The sequence below is a fragment of the Carassius auratus genome, chromosome 15 (genome assembly GCF_003368295.1).
Source record: "Carassius auratus strain Wakin chromosome 15, ASM336829v1, whole genome shotgun sequence".
NCBI lineage: Eukaryota > Metazoa > Chordata > Actinopteri > Cypriniformes > Cyprinidae > Carassius > Carassius auratus.
In genome coordinates this window covers 19135763-19153126 of record NC_039257.1, presented here as the reverse complement: position 1 = coordinate 19153126, position 17364 = coordinate 19135763, and the positions used below count along the sequence as shown (strand labels likewise).

At 36.8% G+C, this 17364-nt stretch overlaps 1 protein-coding gene across 3 annotated transcripts in view; it reads right to left on the bottom strand.

Moving 5' to 3' along the window:
* Positions 1 to 351: 351 nt before the first annotated feature.
* The window catches only part of foxo1a (forkhead box O1 a), a 36594-nt gene continuing 19581 nt past the window's right edge, over positions 352 to 17364 (bottom strand). Inside the window, exons 2-4 of one of the 3 annotated variants that reach the window (XM_026282807.1) lie at positions 5337 to 5528; positions 4007 to 5223; positions 352 to 3829 (exon numbers count right to left, since the gene is read on the bottom strand). In XM_026282807.1, the coding sequence (XP_026138592.1) occupies position 3829; positions 4007 to 5223; positions 5337 to 5528 (1410 nt within the window). In that variant the 3' untranslated portion in view covers positions 352 to 3828. Of the gene's footprint in view, positions 3832 to 4005; positions 5224 to 5336; positions 5529 to 17364 lie in introns of those variants that run through there. The other 2 variants (XM_026282806.1, XM_026282808.1) reach the window with 2 other exon arrangements.

Sequence of the window (17364 nt, the reverse complement as noted above, 5' to 3'; positions counted from 1 at the left end):
ATTAAAGACTAGCTATATGCAGTTTGATTCAGTGTTTAGGTACTCATCCTCTGGCTGAGTTATGAAAAACAAAATGAGATTGAAATAATTATTTAAAAGTGCAACTGACCTTATATGACAGAAGATATATATGACAGCTTGGCATTACTCTTTCATTGCTACTGACTTACACTCAATAAATCTGCTAAAATGAGTGGATATCTCTGATAATAATACACTTAAATATGTATGTTTGACATTTTTCAACAAGGTTTGTTACATACCTTTACTGTACCTTTTAGACATTGGTTTTAACATTTAACACAAGCCATCAAAGCTTCCTTGTGATTGAATAAAGAGACAGCCACATTCTTCTTTATATAACATAATTTATATACACATGGCTTTTTACAGCGGCAGCATGTTTCTTGTACATGAATACAAGCACAACATCGGCATAAAGAACAAAATCAGAGCGCTATGGCCTCACATTTCACAAAATGTTTGCTGATGAACTTAAAGAATAAAGATATAATATACATATGTCAGTATTGGTATGTCAGCTTAACAATATAATTTCTCTCTTATAGATTATTACTTTCTCAACTACATAAACAAATTGCACCTTTAGTTATACTTTTTTGATTGTGAATCAAATCTTTTCTGCACATAAGTTAAGAAATTTAACAGTTTCTTTCAAAATAGACAATCTTGACTTTCTTCATCTCTCTAGGAGAATGCATTACATTTACAGAAAAGTGCAATATTTTAATTGATTTTTTTTTCATTAAAAATTGGTCCAAACTCCACAATCTGTAGAAAAACAGTTTAATTTTCTTCCAGATTTGTTTCAATGATCATTATTAGTTTTTTTTTTCAAATGTTTTTTTTTCTTTTTTCTTTTTACAAACTGCTGCTAAATACAAGAATAACAGTGTACAATGTACAAAAAGCTGTGCGTGTAAATTATCTTCTACTCTAAATATACTTCATATTCTTCAGAACTATGAACTAACATCTGTGACATTAACATGACTCCACAGCTCTATCAAACATGAAATATCAAATATCTTGTCATCGTAAAAACATATTGGAGATGACAATAATCTTAATAATCATTAAAGTACATGGATGTGCATAGGTGGGGTCACCTGCTAAATTCACAAAGCAAATGCATGTTTATGATAATTGGGCACAATGTAATCTGGTTTCTTCTTGTGCTGAGTGAAACAGTATGGGTCAGAGGTTAATAATAACAATTTAATGACGTGAGTTTGTTTTAGTAAACAAACGTCTGGCATTCTTCTCATGACTAAACCTCACTGTGTCCGAACCAGGCGTTACAAGAAATTTGTCAGTCCATACTAAAAAGTTACAATTATGGCACAGCCAATCATATTTTGTGTTACATATAGTTATATAGAGCGGGATTTTGGACCAATGGGATTTTGCAATGGGTGGGGCTACACAGGAACAGAAACCAAAGCACCAACAAGTAACTTGTGGCTTGTTGCCCTGTCATATTCCGCCTGGTTAGAAAACAGTGTTAATGTTCTTCAAGAACACCTCTAATAACATTAAGCATTTAATATTTAAAAAATTGAGAACTTAATATATTTTAGTTTTCTACAAAACATTTCAGCATTTTTGTATTATAACAGTACTCAAGAAACCATTTTGAGTTTTGTCTGAGATATCAGTAATTTCTGCTGGCCAATTTGAAAACTTTTTAAGTCTAGTAGTGCACATTGGTGCAAGAAACATAAACTGTTGAAATTCTTGGTAAAGGGAACATCAAACTGAAATGAAAAACAAAAGTTGAGGCACCACAGACATTGAAAATCACCACAAACTTGTAAAACATATACATCACAGTGCCTGCAGTTCGAGAGAGATGTGAATTAAGATAGAAATATAATACAAGTGTAAATAATATACTGTGACATGATACAACCACAGCACTTTTCCTTCAGCCAAATAATGTTGTCAATGTGTCTACACTTTCTTAAAGGCAGAGAACTGTAGCTTTACTACAGCAACAGATTCAATACAGTGGTCACCTAGCGCTGTAGCTTTAAACTACATTAACCACTGTTAAAGGCTTTGGTGGTGTACGGCCCCATGATAAATTATGAAGAGCAAATACAACAGTTTGTCTATTTATTTTAATTTTGAGGAGGTGTCTTACCCTTACCCTTAAAAAAGTTCTGGATTTTAAAAACCCAAAATCTAAGGGAAAAAATGCACTATAAAAGAAGTAATGTATCAAATAATTCAAATTCTGGGAGCATTTATTTGCCTGCATGTCATTCCAAACCTGTGTGACTTACTTTCTTCCATGACACACAAATTAATTTTGTTTAATAATGTCCTGGCTGCCTTTTCCCATACAACGAAAAAATGAAAGTATTGGGTCAATCGAAATTTGTCATTTTTCACAAAAATCTTCCTAAACAAACATGGCGTTGAGACACACAAAAAACAATGGTGTTTGCCATCAAATGTCAAAGATGAAATATTTTTGTAGTTCAAAAGACTTGACAGACTCTATTAATTTTCATTGCATGGGAAGAAGCAGCCATGATATTGTTCAAAATGTCACTTTTTGTGTTTCACAGAATAAATACATTGATTTGGAGAAAAAATAAGTTACTGTATACTTTTAGTAAATTATAAGCTTTTCATTATTGGGTGAACTATTTCTTTAAATAATAATAATAAAAATATCTCAAACTGAAGCCAATAATAAACAACAATAAGAATAACTGTGATAATACAAAAGGAAAAAGAAAACTTCTATGTATAATAACCTTCTTATATTTCTACTTTATATGTTTTTGAAATATATTTCATGTATTTACAAAAAATGTGGAAAGATGTATATAATTCAGATGAGAAACACTATTCCATGTAAGCCTGCCAAAATGTAAAATGTCAAGTCCAGTTCTCTCAGATTTACAAAACAACATTAAATCGGTTGCCCTGATTGTTGATATCATTGTGTAACCTCTCTGTACACCAGTTAATAGTTACACACTGTTTAGAAATGTAGTACATCTTGCCTACGTCAAATGCTGAGACAGAATGAAAAGTGTTACAAGACAGAAATGAAAGTGTAATGATGTTCTGTATGTGACGCAGTTCAACTAGTCCGCACCAATTTCCCTAACATTTCCAAGGTCATGTTTTGTGCAGGACTATTTCTAAATAAATCTATTTACAGTCATTCCTGCCTACCGCTGTTCCAGTTCTTCATCCCAATAAGGCCAATCATGGAGTCCCCATGAAACACAGCATGAATGTGTTACTCTCAGCAAAAATTGCAGAGTAGGGTTTTGAACTGACAACACAACAAGGAATGAGCTATTACCTTGGGAGTTACTTTTCTGAGGTGTGTCGAATGAACTTGAGGTGTGCTGCCTGGTGTTGGATTTGATGGTTATACCTTATCACAGTTTTTCCTTAATGGAAATGCAGCTGTAAAATCATTACTGAAAATTGGTTTGGACATTGGTAAGTTTGTTGCAGCAGATGTAAGGGCCTCAGGTTTTCGTTGCCCTGATTTGACGACTGATTATCTACAGCAAGAAGAAGGCAGCATAATAAAGCTTGTCAATTTGGCTATGGAGCACAGGCACCTGGTTTGGCACTTAGTTTGAATGTGAGTCCCAATGTCTGAGGAAAACATCCTTGCAATTTAGCTCTGTACTGAGCCAGTGTGCTTGTAGCGCGAGGTCGTATCTCAGCTGAAGAAAGTAAATGAATAATGGGGGCTACGTTCCCTGACAAAGGGTTTGGATGTGTGTGGAGAGCCGCTCCATGCTGCTGTTTTCCAGTTGTGAGTTTTTTTACCTGTAAAAATACAAATAAAAACAAAAACGTCACAGAAGACACATATCATCTACACAAAGTCAAAGTGTTTAAACATATATTTTAAACCAATACTGAAAAAGGAATTATGAACAGTTACTGGACTTCAGATATTGTTGGGTTGTTAAAATATTATACTTTTAATAAAAATAGCTCCTACCCAGACACCCAGCTGTGGGTGGTGGTCTTTACACTGTGAGTTGGGAACCCCTGCTGGGTCGCCATGGGGTCAAAGTTGAAGTCCAGCGATTCTCCGTCCATGAGTGTATCATGCAAGATGGACTCAACATCACATTCAAATCTCTCCACAGGCATCCCGTCCAGATCACTGGGCAGCTTCTCCAGGTGTTGCTGTTGCAGGTGGGGCATCATCCCTGGGCTGCGGCCATATCCGTTGCTGTTGACACTGCAGTAAGGAGGAAGCCCACCTCCAAGATGACTGGTGCCTCCATACTGCATCTGCATGGCTGACTTGACGCTTCCCAAGCATCCACCAGCACTGCTGTGACCAATCCCGGTCAGTGGGTGCATCGATCGCCCATTCAATGCCAAAGATGTGGCTTGTCCATGCATATTGTGTGGATGAGAGAGGGCATGGCTGTGGGATGCTGCACCTCCCATAAGTTCATTCCGCCCACTATTGTAGGGTGGCAACATACATCCACTGCCTCCAGCTGACTGGGAGACGACAGTGTCCACTGAGGGCATGAGCTCTCCAGGCTCTCCATCAGATGTAAGAAGCTCCTTCAGCAGCCCAGCTGTGCAGTTAAACTGGCCCATAGTTCCTGGGCCAGAAACAAAACTGGGCTTGCTTTCTGGCAAATGCTGCATCGGCATGGGGGACATGCTGCTCATTCCTGCCTGGCCATAAAGAAACTTAGGATAGTCTTGTTGGGTCTGCTGGTTGACCACAGCCATACCTGGGGAACTGTAGGGGGAGTAACCAGGGCTGGCCTGCATGAGTGAAGAAGGTGAGGACTGGTTGGATCCTGACCCAGGCCCTCCTGTGGACCCCACCGATTGGTTCTTAGGTGAGAGCAATTTGAGGTTATCCAGAAGGTTCTCCATCACATTCTCAGAGCCACTGCGACCTAGAGAACCAGCCATTTCAGACAGGCTGGGGAGAGTGGAGGTCATTTTGGCACCTGACCCAGGGCCTGGGTAGACCATGTGGACATCGGAGTCGCCAAGTTCGTCATCAATAAAAGGCGAGAGACGGCCGCTCACTGTGCTGGCATTGGAGCTGGTGCGTGGACGGAAAGCCGTCCAGGCGTCAAAGTCATCATTGCTGTGGGAGTTCGGACTGCCTGGCCACTTGCCATACTGAGAGCCTGGGCTATCTGCGCCCCCGTCGGGACCACCCTGAAGAGCCAGCTATAAAGTTAGAGATGAACAAAACAACTTGTAAGAAAAATAACTGTATGTACAAATGTATAGTGTGTAGTGTTTATGGAAGAGAATGCAGCAGGTCTAGTTGGAGCTCTTACCTTTTTCTTTGCTGCTCGTCCTCTGCTCTTGGCAAACTTGCTGTTGTTGTCCATAGAGGCGGCCCGGCGTCGAGGCGACTTGCCACTTTTGCCGCCATCAGGGTTGAGCATCCACCAGGAGCTCTTACCTGTCCCCTCATTCTGCACTCGGATAAACCTGCTATGTAGGGACAGGTTGTGTCTGATTGAGTTCTGTGGGAGTGAGAGAGACAGCAAGGAGAAAGAAGTGTGAGCGTTATGTTCTTAGTTTGCCTTGTTCCCGTAAATTCCCCACTGACGGTAAATCAGCAGAGTGCAAATCCTCACAGCAGCTGTTTTCTATTAAAGCCTTTTTTCTCTTCACCTCCGCTTTCATCCACTCACCATTTCCTTCACCTATATGCATAATTTTCTGTCATTCAAAGGAGACTTAAGGACAGTTTTCCTTGAACACTGGCCATTCTTATAAACATATTCTTGCAAATATTTACATATTGCGCTCAGTGGTCTATCCAAACAGAACGAGAGAGTGCCTTCAGTGTTTTGCTGTGAATCAAGAAAACATAATTCTATATTTAGTGATAAAGGACATTCCTAATCCTCAAGTTCAGAGCTCTGACTATTATCAATGATACATCTTGATGAAACTCTTCCTTCAAAAGTGGATGAACTGATTTATTTGAAGGTTTTAAAGATGACATGTGTCCTGATAGTTTTAAGTGTAGATGCAACTATGAGTAAGCCATTCGTAAGTTGATTTACCAAAAAAACTTAAACACTGTGACTTTTTCAGAACATTGCTTTGGCTTGGCCTTTCAGCTTCTGCTCTCAACCAATGACACGTGTTACTTTATAGGGGCCCAAAAATTATAACTATTAAAAATGCCCTACCATATGGTCTTACATAATTAGCAACATATCACTTAAATAGCAACCTTTCTTAATGAAAACCAATACAGCCATTTCTATGCTTGTTATTCTATTCTTGCCAATGAATAGTTGCTGCACTAGGGCACATATAGTGTAGTAAAAATGATGTACTTTCTTTCAGTCTGATGAGCTCACACCCCATAATGTCTGGCAAACACAGGTAAACATTCAGTCTGGCATAGACGCATTACCTATGTTGTCATGGTGATCTCAATCATTAGGACCATTTTCCCTAGAGAGGTGGAAAATGGGGGATTTTTGAAATGCTGGCCTAATGCCTCCTGTGTCTAATTTAGAGTTGTTAATGGATAGTTACAGGATGTGATGGCAGCTTAAGATGGTCTTTGCAGTTGTTTGTGAACTAAAAGGCTTTATGAAGCACATGTAGAGACACATTTATTCATTTATTTATTTATTCATTTATTTATTTATTTTTGGAAAATCTAGCCCATAAATCCTACAGCCTCAAAAGAAACAGATCTTGAAAGCTCGAATGCAATTCATATAAACAATAACCTATGTGTTCTTTCTTACTCTGAAATAAAAATATTTTAATCAAATTAAATCAGCCGTAATCCTAGTGAGGTTGCATGTCTTAGTCCTGTCTTTCTGAGAGTCCTCCTCAACATTAAACTTAAAAAAATAAAATGAGAGAGTCTTCTTGCGGAGTCATTAAAGTTTCCACCTTCGTGGTCACAGCGCAAAAATAATAATCAGTCAATAAAAAAACTTGTAAAAATTGAAAATTGATTTTATAATAGTCTCATGTCTCGATGTCTTAGTCAAATAAATGAAATTTAAATAAAAAGGAATATAAACTACAGCCATAAAAATTTACTTTCTATTAATGCAATAAAAATGACAACTATCTGTGGTTTTCCAGTGGTTTACATCATAAGCAGTTTAGCATTATGCAATCAATTAACAACAACAAACATAATACTTTCATCTCCAATATATCTATATTTTTTTTGCATTTGATAATTATATTAGACAAGTTCAGTGCTGATTCATTTTTTAATGATCTGGAATGTATAGTGGAGGATAATGGGTGACTGGAGGATGCAAAGGATACACTTGACGCATCCTTTAAAATACAAATAACAAAGGACATAAAAAGGAGGCTGCGATTTTTCAGATTGACATGATGTTCAATGGGGCTTGATGTGTCAGCCTAGATATACAACCTTACTAGGAAGCAGCCTTTACATTAAGAAACACCCAAGTCAGTGTGGTGTAACCAACATGCAGAAAGTCATTTTCTTGTCCACTGACAAGAAAGGAAATTGTATCACAGAAAGAAACCTCACACACACTTTTGACTATGTCAGTCCATTTTTAAAACTATTACATATTTTGACCTTTTTTTTTGTTTAAATAGTCAACTGGAGTAACCTTGGGAATAGAAAACACACACATTTGATGTTTTTTTGAAAACGTCAAGCTAGATTTTCAACTACTTTTTACTTCACATTCAAATACTTTTTAACGCATGGATTAACCACTTTTCATTTTTAAAACAACAACAACAAAAACTTAATTTGAAATTGAAATAAAGCCAGCCAATTGGAAACACCTCTCACCATTCTTGTGGGAAGTATGCATCACATGGCACAGAAAGGGGAAATTATCAGAATAACTACAAATAACATCCTATGATGACGTACATTATGTGCGTTAGCATTTACAGAGCGAAGAAAAAAATAAAAATCAAATCACAACAATTCAGAGGTATGCACGCATGAATCCAAAGCAGAACAATACCAACTGAAGTAATTTCGCTCTGCTAACTAAAACTGTTTATCTGGCTCAAATTTTGAACAGAAAACTGCAGAACTGAAAACAGCATCACAACTTTGCATGTCATGTGAAATATCTCTTGGCCAGTCTGCAAATATGTGTAGCAAGACAAATTTAACCACAACCACATTAGAAGAGGATTCACTGATGGATATATGGAGAGGTTTGGGAGATTTGGAGCCCTGGGGGTCTGGGGAATACCAGGACAGGACTCGGCATTCTGAGTGGGAACAGTCTGAAAGAGCATTATGGTTAGATGTCTCAAAACTTTTCCACTTCCTGTTGAGTGTTATCAAAGTGTTCATGCACTAGCGGTGAACTATTGAAACAGGAGTTCCCTCTCTGGTGCTACATAGGAATGATGACAAACTGGAGCTATGAGAGAGTCCATTTTATCCTGTTTGACTGCTGCACTGTATGTTTGTGTCCTCTAAATAGCACAAGCCAACTGAGTTCCTCCAAATCGCAGTTGAATCTGTACCTAAAAGTATGAGAACAAATGGCCAGAAAGCGACAAAGAGAGCCCAAATGTTATCAAAGCATGTTCATCCTGTGTTCAGGTCTGCAGCTTCCTTCCTAATTGACACATTTTGACAATAGTTGATGTATTAGTGGCAGAACACAGGAACTTCGACATTCCAACTAATCACTTTGTTCAAAGTTCAAACGTAATCAGAGCTAGCCTTCTAATACCCTATCTCTTCTGGAACTACAGTGTCCCAATCCACATTCCTGTCTGGGGATTCTAAACCCCAACCATCATTCTTGTTGTGTGAAGATCCTATAATCTTGGGTTCGCAACAATACTGATCCACAAATACCACAACAGTACACACAATGAGATGGTATTATATAATTTCTAGAATGTAAGAACACAATGTGTCATCTATGCGACTGAATCATGTCTTTAAATTGACCTATAGTGAAAATGTGATTTAATGTGCTGTGCTAAAAATTGTCCACATTTCAGTCATTTCATATGGTTATTTAACCAATATACATTTATAACAGTAACTGTAACCGAGTTATACATTTAAAAATAATCTAATTAATTAATTAAATTAATCTGGAATACATTATTGTATGGTGTCCACAATACCACAGTTGTTACAGTTATACTATTAATAAAATTGTAGTAACTTGCTATTATTCTGTATTCCATTCAAATTATATTATTTTGTATCAGTGACTTAAATCAATAAAAAATAAAATCCCAATATTTATTTTGCATATGCATTAAATAATTATTAACAAAGAAGAGAAGATTGTTTACTGTGTTTAAAAAAAATCAAGAACATCAAACATTTTAAATTCCCTGATAATTCCATGTCGTCCATAATCGTGCAAACCCTGACAAATGTGTCAACATATGTCGTATGTACAGCTATTGCATACTCAAAGAGTTATTTAGACATACACACGATTTTAAGCCCCTGTTGCAGGAACAATGAAGAAAGTCAACAGCAAGAGCCAAACACCAGGAAGTGACCACATGAAAGAGGACTGTCACAGGAAGCCGGCCTCACTTCCTGTCTTTCAGGAAGCAATGGTTGTGTATTTGAGTCTCTGAGTTTGTGTGTGCGTGTGGAACGGACTGGAATGCCAGGCCACAGAGCCAAGCTGGGGGTGGAGAGAGCGCTGCCCTACTGCACTCCTTCTCTGGCAGACTTCTGTTTGGCACCAGATCCAGTCGCAGTCATTCTCACTCCAGAGAGAATAAACAAAGCCCTACAGACCACAGATACAAACCCAAGAGCTCAACTACAGCCAAAGCAGTGCTCACTCCACTGCCCCCTTAAATAATGGATATCTAGACATTAAATATGCCTTAAAATGTCTCTGTTAAACAAGGCCCCTGATTAAAAATCTTACAGAGAGCATAAAGCTTTAAAGGAATACAACAGCTTTAAAGGAATATTCAAGGTTATTTATAACAAAAGTACTTCACATGTACTGTATCTGCATCTGATACATTATGGCGAAATAACTTAAATATAGGATACGTAAGTATGCATACTCTACCCAAGTATATGAACTCAAATTCTTTGATTTTTTTATGACTTATGACTTTACATTTAGAAATATACTTCATCTTAATGTATAATGCAGTGCAAGTATGCTTGCATTCTCAGTGTTGCAACAAGGGGTAATATTGTGGGCATTAGCTTGAAAAACATCGTCTTTTTTTCTCCTTCCCAACTGGTTTAATGACATTACATGTTTTTCAATGTTTCTGTTTTTGTTTGTTTTGTTTTGTGTTTTGTCCTGAGCAATTAATTTATTCAGAAATACCTTAAAAATGTAATTCATATATACAATAACTTCATATATACACTTCTTCAATGATTAACACAAACCCAGAAATTATTACCTTGAAAAGTTATATTTCACTTTCATTTTATTCAATTATGTTTTAAATAATGATGAAATTACTAATGAAAGGACAAGTACATAATTTCAAATTTTCTTAACTTTGAAAACTCCTACACTGCGTCTACATCGGATGTGAATGGTGCGACGAGGCAAAACTAAACCATTAAAATTACTGACAGCACAATGAGACGCTAACAGCAAACTGGTGCCATATCTGGTGCCATATTCAACATTTTATGAAATCCGTATGGCTTGCCCTACTTTTGACAGTACAGTACAAATGGATTTTGAACTTCGCTTTTATGTGTTTAATGTGTATGGTGTTAATTGTCATTGTAACAACTAAACCAATAAAGGAATATTTTGATTAAACTTTGACTTGATATCACTTTTTTTTTCTTATGGACAATTTTGGTCCATAAGTGTAGTTACTTCATTTCGCCTTTATAAAGCAGCATGGATCAAGTCAGTTAAACTGTTGACAAGTTTATAAGTAGCCAACTGAATAATATGGCACAGGTATTTCAGAGTAACTCTATCACCCCCTTGAGTACTGAAGTTGGATTCCGCTATGTACGCATGCTTGCAATACGCTGACCAAACATTCGTGTCTGCATACTTGCATGAAGTATATTTCAGGTCTGGATTAGGTGCGTGGTCGTATATGTCTATTTGAGTATACATTAAAATGTTAGAGATTTTACGTGACACACTAACATATGCTAATGTGTGTATTTGAGTGAGTGTGCGTGTCACTGTAAGCTGCACAAGCAGATGGAGGTCATGTGTTCAGGGCAGTCCACAAGCCAAGGACACAGAGTTCCATTTCTATTTCTCTCCCTCCTTACTTCCATCCCTTCCTCCAAGGAGTCTGAAAGGCCACACTGTTCTGTGACTGCGACCCCTCCTTCCTTCTCTCATTCCATCTCTAAGCATCCAAGATTTACTGAAGGAATCAGCATTGGGAATCAAGATTCAGTTCTTTATCAGAACTACGGATGTGAAAACAACATTAAAACAACGGCATTTTAGAACTGTTTAGAAGGTGGGTTGTCTGAATGAATTGAATGAATGAAAGTCTCTTATAATTGGGCTAGTTTGAGGTATACAGTTGATGTTTCTTAAGTGGCATTTAGATAGTTTAGATAGTGGTGTTTATGTTCTTTTTATTTAGAGGTCACACCATGACCAGGATTTTCTACTGGTCACACGTCTTCACAGAGTTCACCACACTTGACACCACAATTTTGAAACACATATATAAACCATATAAATGATTTTAACTAAAAAAAAACAAAAACAAAAAAATTATATAAAAAATGACTGAGATAAAATAAATAATCTAAATAAATTCTAAAAAGAACACTGGTTCAACTAAATTATTAACATGGTGGAGCAATAAACTAAAGTTGGTGAATCAGCATAATTTTAAAATAATTTGCGTTTTAGCTGATTTGTGAGTTTGCAGTCTGATTTCAGTGTGATGACAGAACCTGTAGGCCTGCAGAAGCAACGAACAACTTTCAAAGCAGAACTAAAATGCCACTATAATCGTCCTCTGTGCTTTAAAATGGAAAACTCCCCAGGAAAAGACAGCAAAAAGACGGCTGCTATGACTCAGATGTAGACACACGTGAGAGCTTCTCTTCTGGTTGAAATACACAAAAGACTTTTTCCAGCCTGCTCTAGATAATCAGACGTCAAAAAGACTAAAAAACAAATAACACAAATGTGTGATGCCATAACTTCCTGCAGGATTTCAAAGCAGTTTTGAAAAAAAAAAGGTTATAACATATTAAGTGCTCCTCACAACGTCCCAAAAGTCCAGCAAAAACTAGGGTCTAATTATACATTCATTTTGAGCATTGGCCTCGTGTTGGTTCATGTCTGGTGTAGACAGTGCTGCTTTCTGCTGACAGATGTCAAGAATGTGTGAGTGTGGTTAGCAGGAGACAGAGAGAGCGCCCAGACCTGTCATTAGCTCATCACTAGCTCAGCAGGTCTCACACGTACTAAGTATAACACAAGCAGTCAGGTGGAAACAAACCCAAATGCTCCAAAGCATTAGCCCTGAAGAAAAACGTTTAGCATTATGATCAAAATTATAAAATGACAGTATCACGTATTGCTACATCATAATAAATACATTTACTTTTATGGGGAATTCCATATCAAATACTTTAAAAACAGAAGGTAATCTCCTTTGACTTGAAAAAAAATAATAATAACAGTCATTACAAAAATTAACTCATGCCTTTCAGGTGTCATGTCTACCATGACCACTAATATGCTAATATGATATGTCAAGATTTAACTTTGTGGTGACATACTGTACAACTTTCATGTTCAATTGTTGTTGTTCTACATCCCCAACTAGACATGACACTATTCAATGACTGTTTTTGTTTTATTGTTCATTTGTTCAGTGTGCATCACCACACTGTGCTGATTTGTAATAAAAAACAATTTGTAAAAATAAACTTTAGTCAAGGGAGATTTAATTTGACACACAAATTAAAATGTACTTTTACAGTGTAGTGTAGTGTATGTATACATTTAAGTTTTTTTAAAGCAAATATTGATATAATTGATTAATTGTGATTCATTCGTTTAATTACTCACCGTATCATTTAAACACTATATGATTACATTTTTCAATTGATTGACAGTTTTTGCTTCTTATGCAACCATTAGGCTGCACATCAGGGAATTCCCTGGGCTGGCAACAAGACTGGAAACTCAAAAACAATGTCCGTGCCAAGTTCTGTCCGTTTTAAAATTATCGGTCAGCTGTTTGGCTTTTTATTTAGCTCTCCCCAGACAAACCTGCAAAGCAGTCAATGCCAGTGGTTCATATTATCGGTTGAAACGGGGCACAGGGTTTGCCTTTGAACAACGTGAATATGCAGTCGCACTGAGATTATAAAGAGACCGGGACAGATAAGACACCCACACAAATATATCTCTGTACTCAGCAGAGAAGGAGACATTGATTTATTGCCACATAAAAGTGAGCACACAAACTCTTTCTTCCTGTCATGCATACATACACATAGAGAGATTCAGAAGAGCAGAAATTCCAGTAATTTTTTTTCTTTCTTTATCCTTAAACACAGAAACGCAGGTGCAAATGTTTTCTGACTTGCCAAGTCAGGTCAGTATGAGTGTCAGGTGTTCAAGCACTAACAAGGAAACAATCTTCTCTTAGATTTGCACTATGCAGACATACTGTGCTCGCCACTTCCTGTTGCGCACTTCCTGTAAATTCTGTCAGTATAGCATACTGAAGCTGAAGAAGAATAAATCATTGAAATTGAAATTCACACCTGATAATCAAAATCTTGAGCAATTGGGCTGCATATTGCCAGCTTCCTGAAATATGGTATGACTGTACATTTAAATAAAACAAAATGAAGATTATCAATGGTAATTTATCAATGCATTACCAAAGGAATTCCAAATCCACTTGGCATCAAAGCAACAATATCCAAACAGAACCTACATACTAGACTGCAATGGTTTTCTTTCAAATCAGAATGGTAAAAATGCAGTAACTACATGTATTTGTTTTCTATTACTGACATGCTAAAACAGAAATGTTAAAAATAAGCTCTGGGGGGAATCCGTGAAAATTTCTTAGGATAAAAAAAAAGTATTAATCTAAAAATTGGCTTTGGATCAGTATGTATTGTGCAAAACACAATTTCTAAACTACTTATATTTTACCCGATTTTTTAAAACTTTATTTCCATATACTAGATATATGTGGTCCTGCAGCACAAAACCAGTCTTAAGTCACTGGGGTATATTTTAGCAATAGCCAAAAAACATTGTATTGGGTCATTGGGATTTTTCTGTTATGCCAAAAATCATTAAGTAAAAATGATTTTCCATGAAGATATTTTGTAAATCTCCTACTGTAAATATATCAAAGCTTCATTTTTGCTAAGTAATATGCATTGCTAAGAATTCATTTGGACAACTTCAAAGGCGATTTTCTCAGTATTTAGATTTTTTTGCACCCTCAGATGCCAGATTTTCAAATAGTTGTATCTCGGCCAAATATTGTCTGTTTATTATTTATTTATTCAGCTATCAGATGATGTATACATCTCAATTTCGAAAAAAAAAATTGTGATCCAGAGTAACATATATTACACATTTATTTATTATATATTTCCTTGGCAAGCAGAATTTGTAATTTATGGGGGTCTTTGGCAACAAAAATCCCTACTCGATGCAACTTCTACAGTACAGTTTTATGACATAGTAAAACAGGAAGTTCATTACTTATGGAAACCACCAAAGTCCAAAAATGATCTGAAGTATTTTTACTTTTTTTTAACTTAAGCACTATTATTACTACTACAATAAAATATATATATTTGAATAGTAAAAAATGGAACTGTCCTTTTAAGTTAAGCTGTATTCCACTAAAGATTACTGAAGATAGCTTTTTCAGAAAGGGGAGAAATGTTCAAAGCATTTCAGAATAGGACACTAAATCAGCTTGGAGTGATAGTTGCCAAGTCCTTCGTGACTGACTCTGGCCTGAATGTGTGTCTGTGGGGCCGCCTGACTCACGGGATCAGAATGTTTCCCAAATCAGAACCAGCTCCAACCAAGGTCTCGCCAGGCCTCTTGTCTCTCTGTTTCGGATTCCACTCTGGGGAAATGAAATATTGGACTCCAGCTGAACTCAATACATCCAGTCAATAGCGGAACACAAGACTTCAGTGTGGGCTCATTTTCCTTCCAAATAAAGATCACGCTCTGTAATCCTCGATCATGCTGGTGTAAGAGAACCGATTTAGCATCTGATTTCCTCCAGGTTGCTCTAATCTTTTTTAGTGTGCTTATAAATACAAACTATCCCTGAATAGATAGGCCTTCAAGGCATTCTGAACTTAAACACATTGACACCTGTTGCTGCTACACTTTGGCCTAGTGATGTAGTCAATTCCTGAGCTGCTCATAAGGAAAAGCATGCAAAGAAAATCTTAATAACTATTCCAGCATTTATGTGCACATTTGACAGTGGTGTCTCCTCAAGCATGCGTTGATTTCCGAGCTTGTGTTTGCACTTTGATAAGCTATCTTAGCCAACAGGGCACAATCATGGTAATATGCGCTGGCCTACTTTTGAAAGTCAATAGAGGAGCTCTTAACCAACCTGCAATGGAGAGCGGATGCGGAAATGTAATGCACCTGGCGTCCTGTTGTATTTACATTACTGCTTTCATTAAAAACCATCCACAGAGGTGGAAATGACAATTGTCATTACAATCCTCACATACCGGGCAACCGCAATGTGTTGCCAAGGAAAGGCAGCTAAGGAAATGTGACAGTTCAAGAGGAAATCCCTGAACAGAAGGTGGAACCTATGAAGAAAGTGGTGTAAAAATGAACCAGCCTGATTTTGTGGTTTGGGCAGTTGGGTCTAATGTTCTATTAAATGATTCATATGATGTTGCTAAAAATAACATTATTTTGTGTATTTGGTGTAATGATATGTGTTTATGAATTTTAAAGTAAAAAAAAGCCACATTTTCCACATAATGTACATTATTGTTTCCTCTATGCCATGCCTTTCTGAAACGCATAGATTTTTACAAAGCTCATCGCCTAAAAAGTGAGGTGTGCTCTGATTGGACAGCTCTCCAGTGCATTGTGATTGGCCGAACGCCTTAGGCGTGTGACGGAAATGTTATTTCCCTTGCCAAACTTTGATGCGTTTGAATCATCAGTGGCAAATCCTTTAAAAATATGTAAACGTACTTGCAGACTGTGAGTCAGAACAGCCAGCATTTTCACAATGAAACAGCGTCTCCACAACATGGCGCCAGCAGCAACAGCGAAAATCAAAAAGTTACGTTTTCTTTCTTTGCATGAACATTTGGGCGGTGTTATGCAAATCTACCCACATCGTGACGTAGACATGTGGGGGGCATGTTTAAACAAGGTGTTTTAGGAGGGCGTGGACGAGTCTTAACTTTTATAAAGAATAACTCTTTCGGTTTGAGACTTTAATCTTTACAACTTTAGGCATGTTATTTATTCACGAACACCTTGTAACACTCTGAAGAGAAAGGAAAACTTGAAATCACATCAGATGACTCCTTAAAACAATAAAAATTTGAGGCATGTGTTAAGCTAAAGACATAAATAAAAGGAAAATCTCTTTCCCCCCTTTTTAATATGATAAAATCATATTTTACCTTTCATTATTATTTAAATTATAATTAAACAAATAACTAAAGAACTAAGAAATATAATATAATTATTATAAATAATATAATACATTACTCTAACAAGTATTTAATACTACTACTACAACAACTACTACTAATAATAATAATTTTGCAGACAACCTTGCAATAATTTCAATTATTGACACTGGAATGCATTTTTTGACAGTTACCATTTAGACATGACTGTTTTTTATTTTCTGAGTCCTCTGTTTTGACCACCTTTTCTCTCAGTGTCATCTAGAAACACGCCACTCTGGCACAACATCGGCTCATGGGCCAGCTGATCACACACTCGTGCTGCCATGGTCGGCCATCACAAAAGAAAACTTGTGTCTCGCGATGATGTCAGCTCCTACTAATTGAATTATGGGCAAGGAGAAGCTAGTAGACAGAGCTCCCAGTGTGCAACTCCTCAATCCAATTTTCTCTTATGTGAGGGGGCTCCTCACTGCTGTGCTTCATTTTTCTTAGAAGAAACCTATTTTTTACTGATATCCACGAAATACCCCTCTTTCTACTTCTACTAAAAAAAAATTAACATAGAGAGTGAGTAAATTGATGATAACTTTGGCTTTTATGACAACTGAAAAATATGACTGCCCCTCAGTCTGATATGAATGATGTGACTGATTAAAACGAAAGATATTCCCATTTTTCTTTTACCTGATTTGAGGACACTTATATATTTTTTCCCT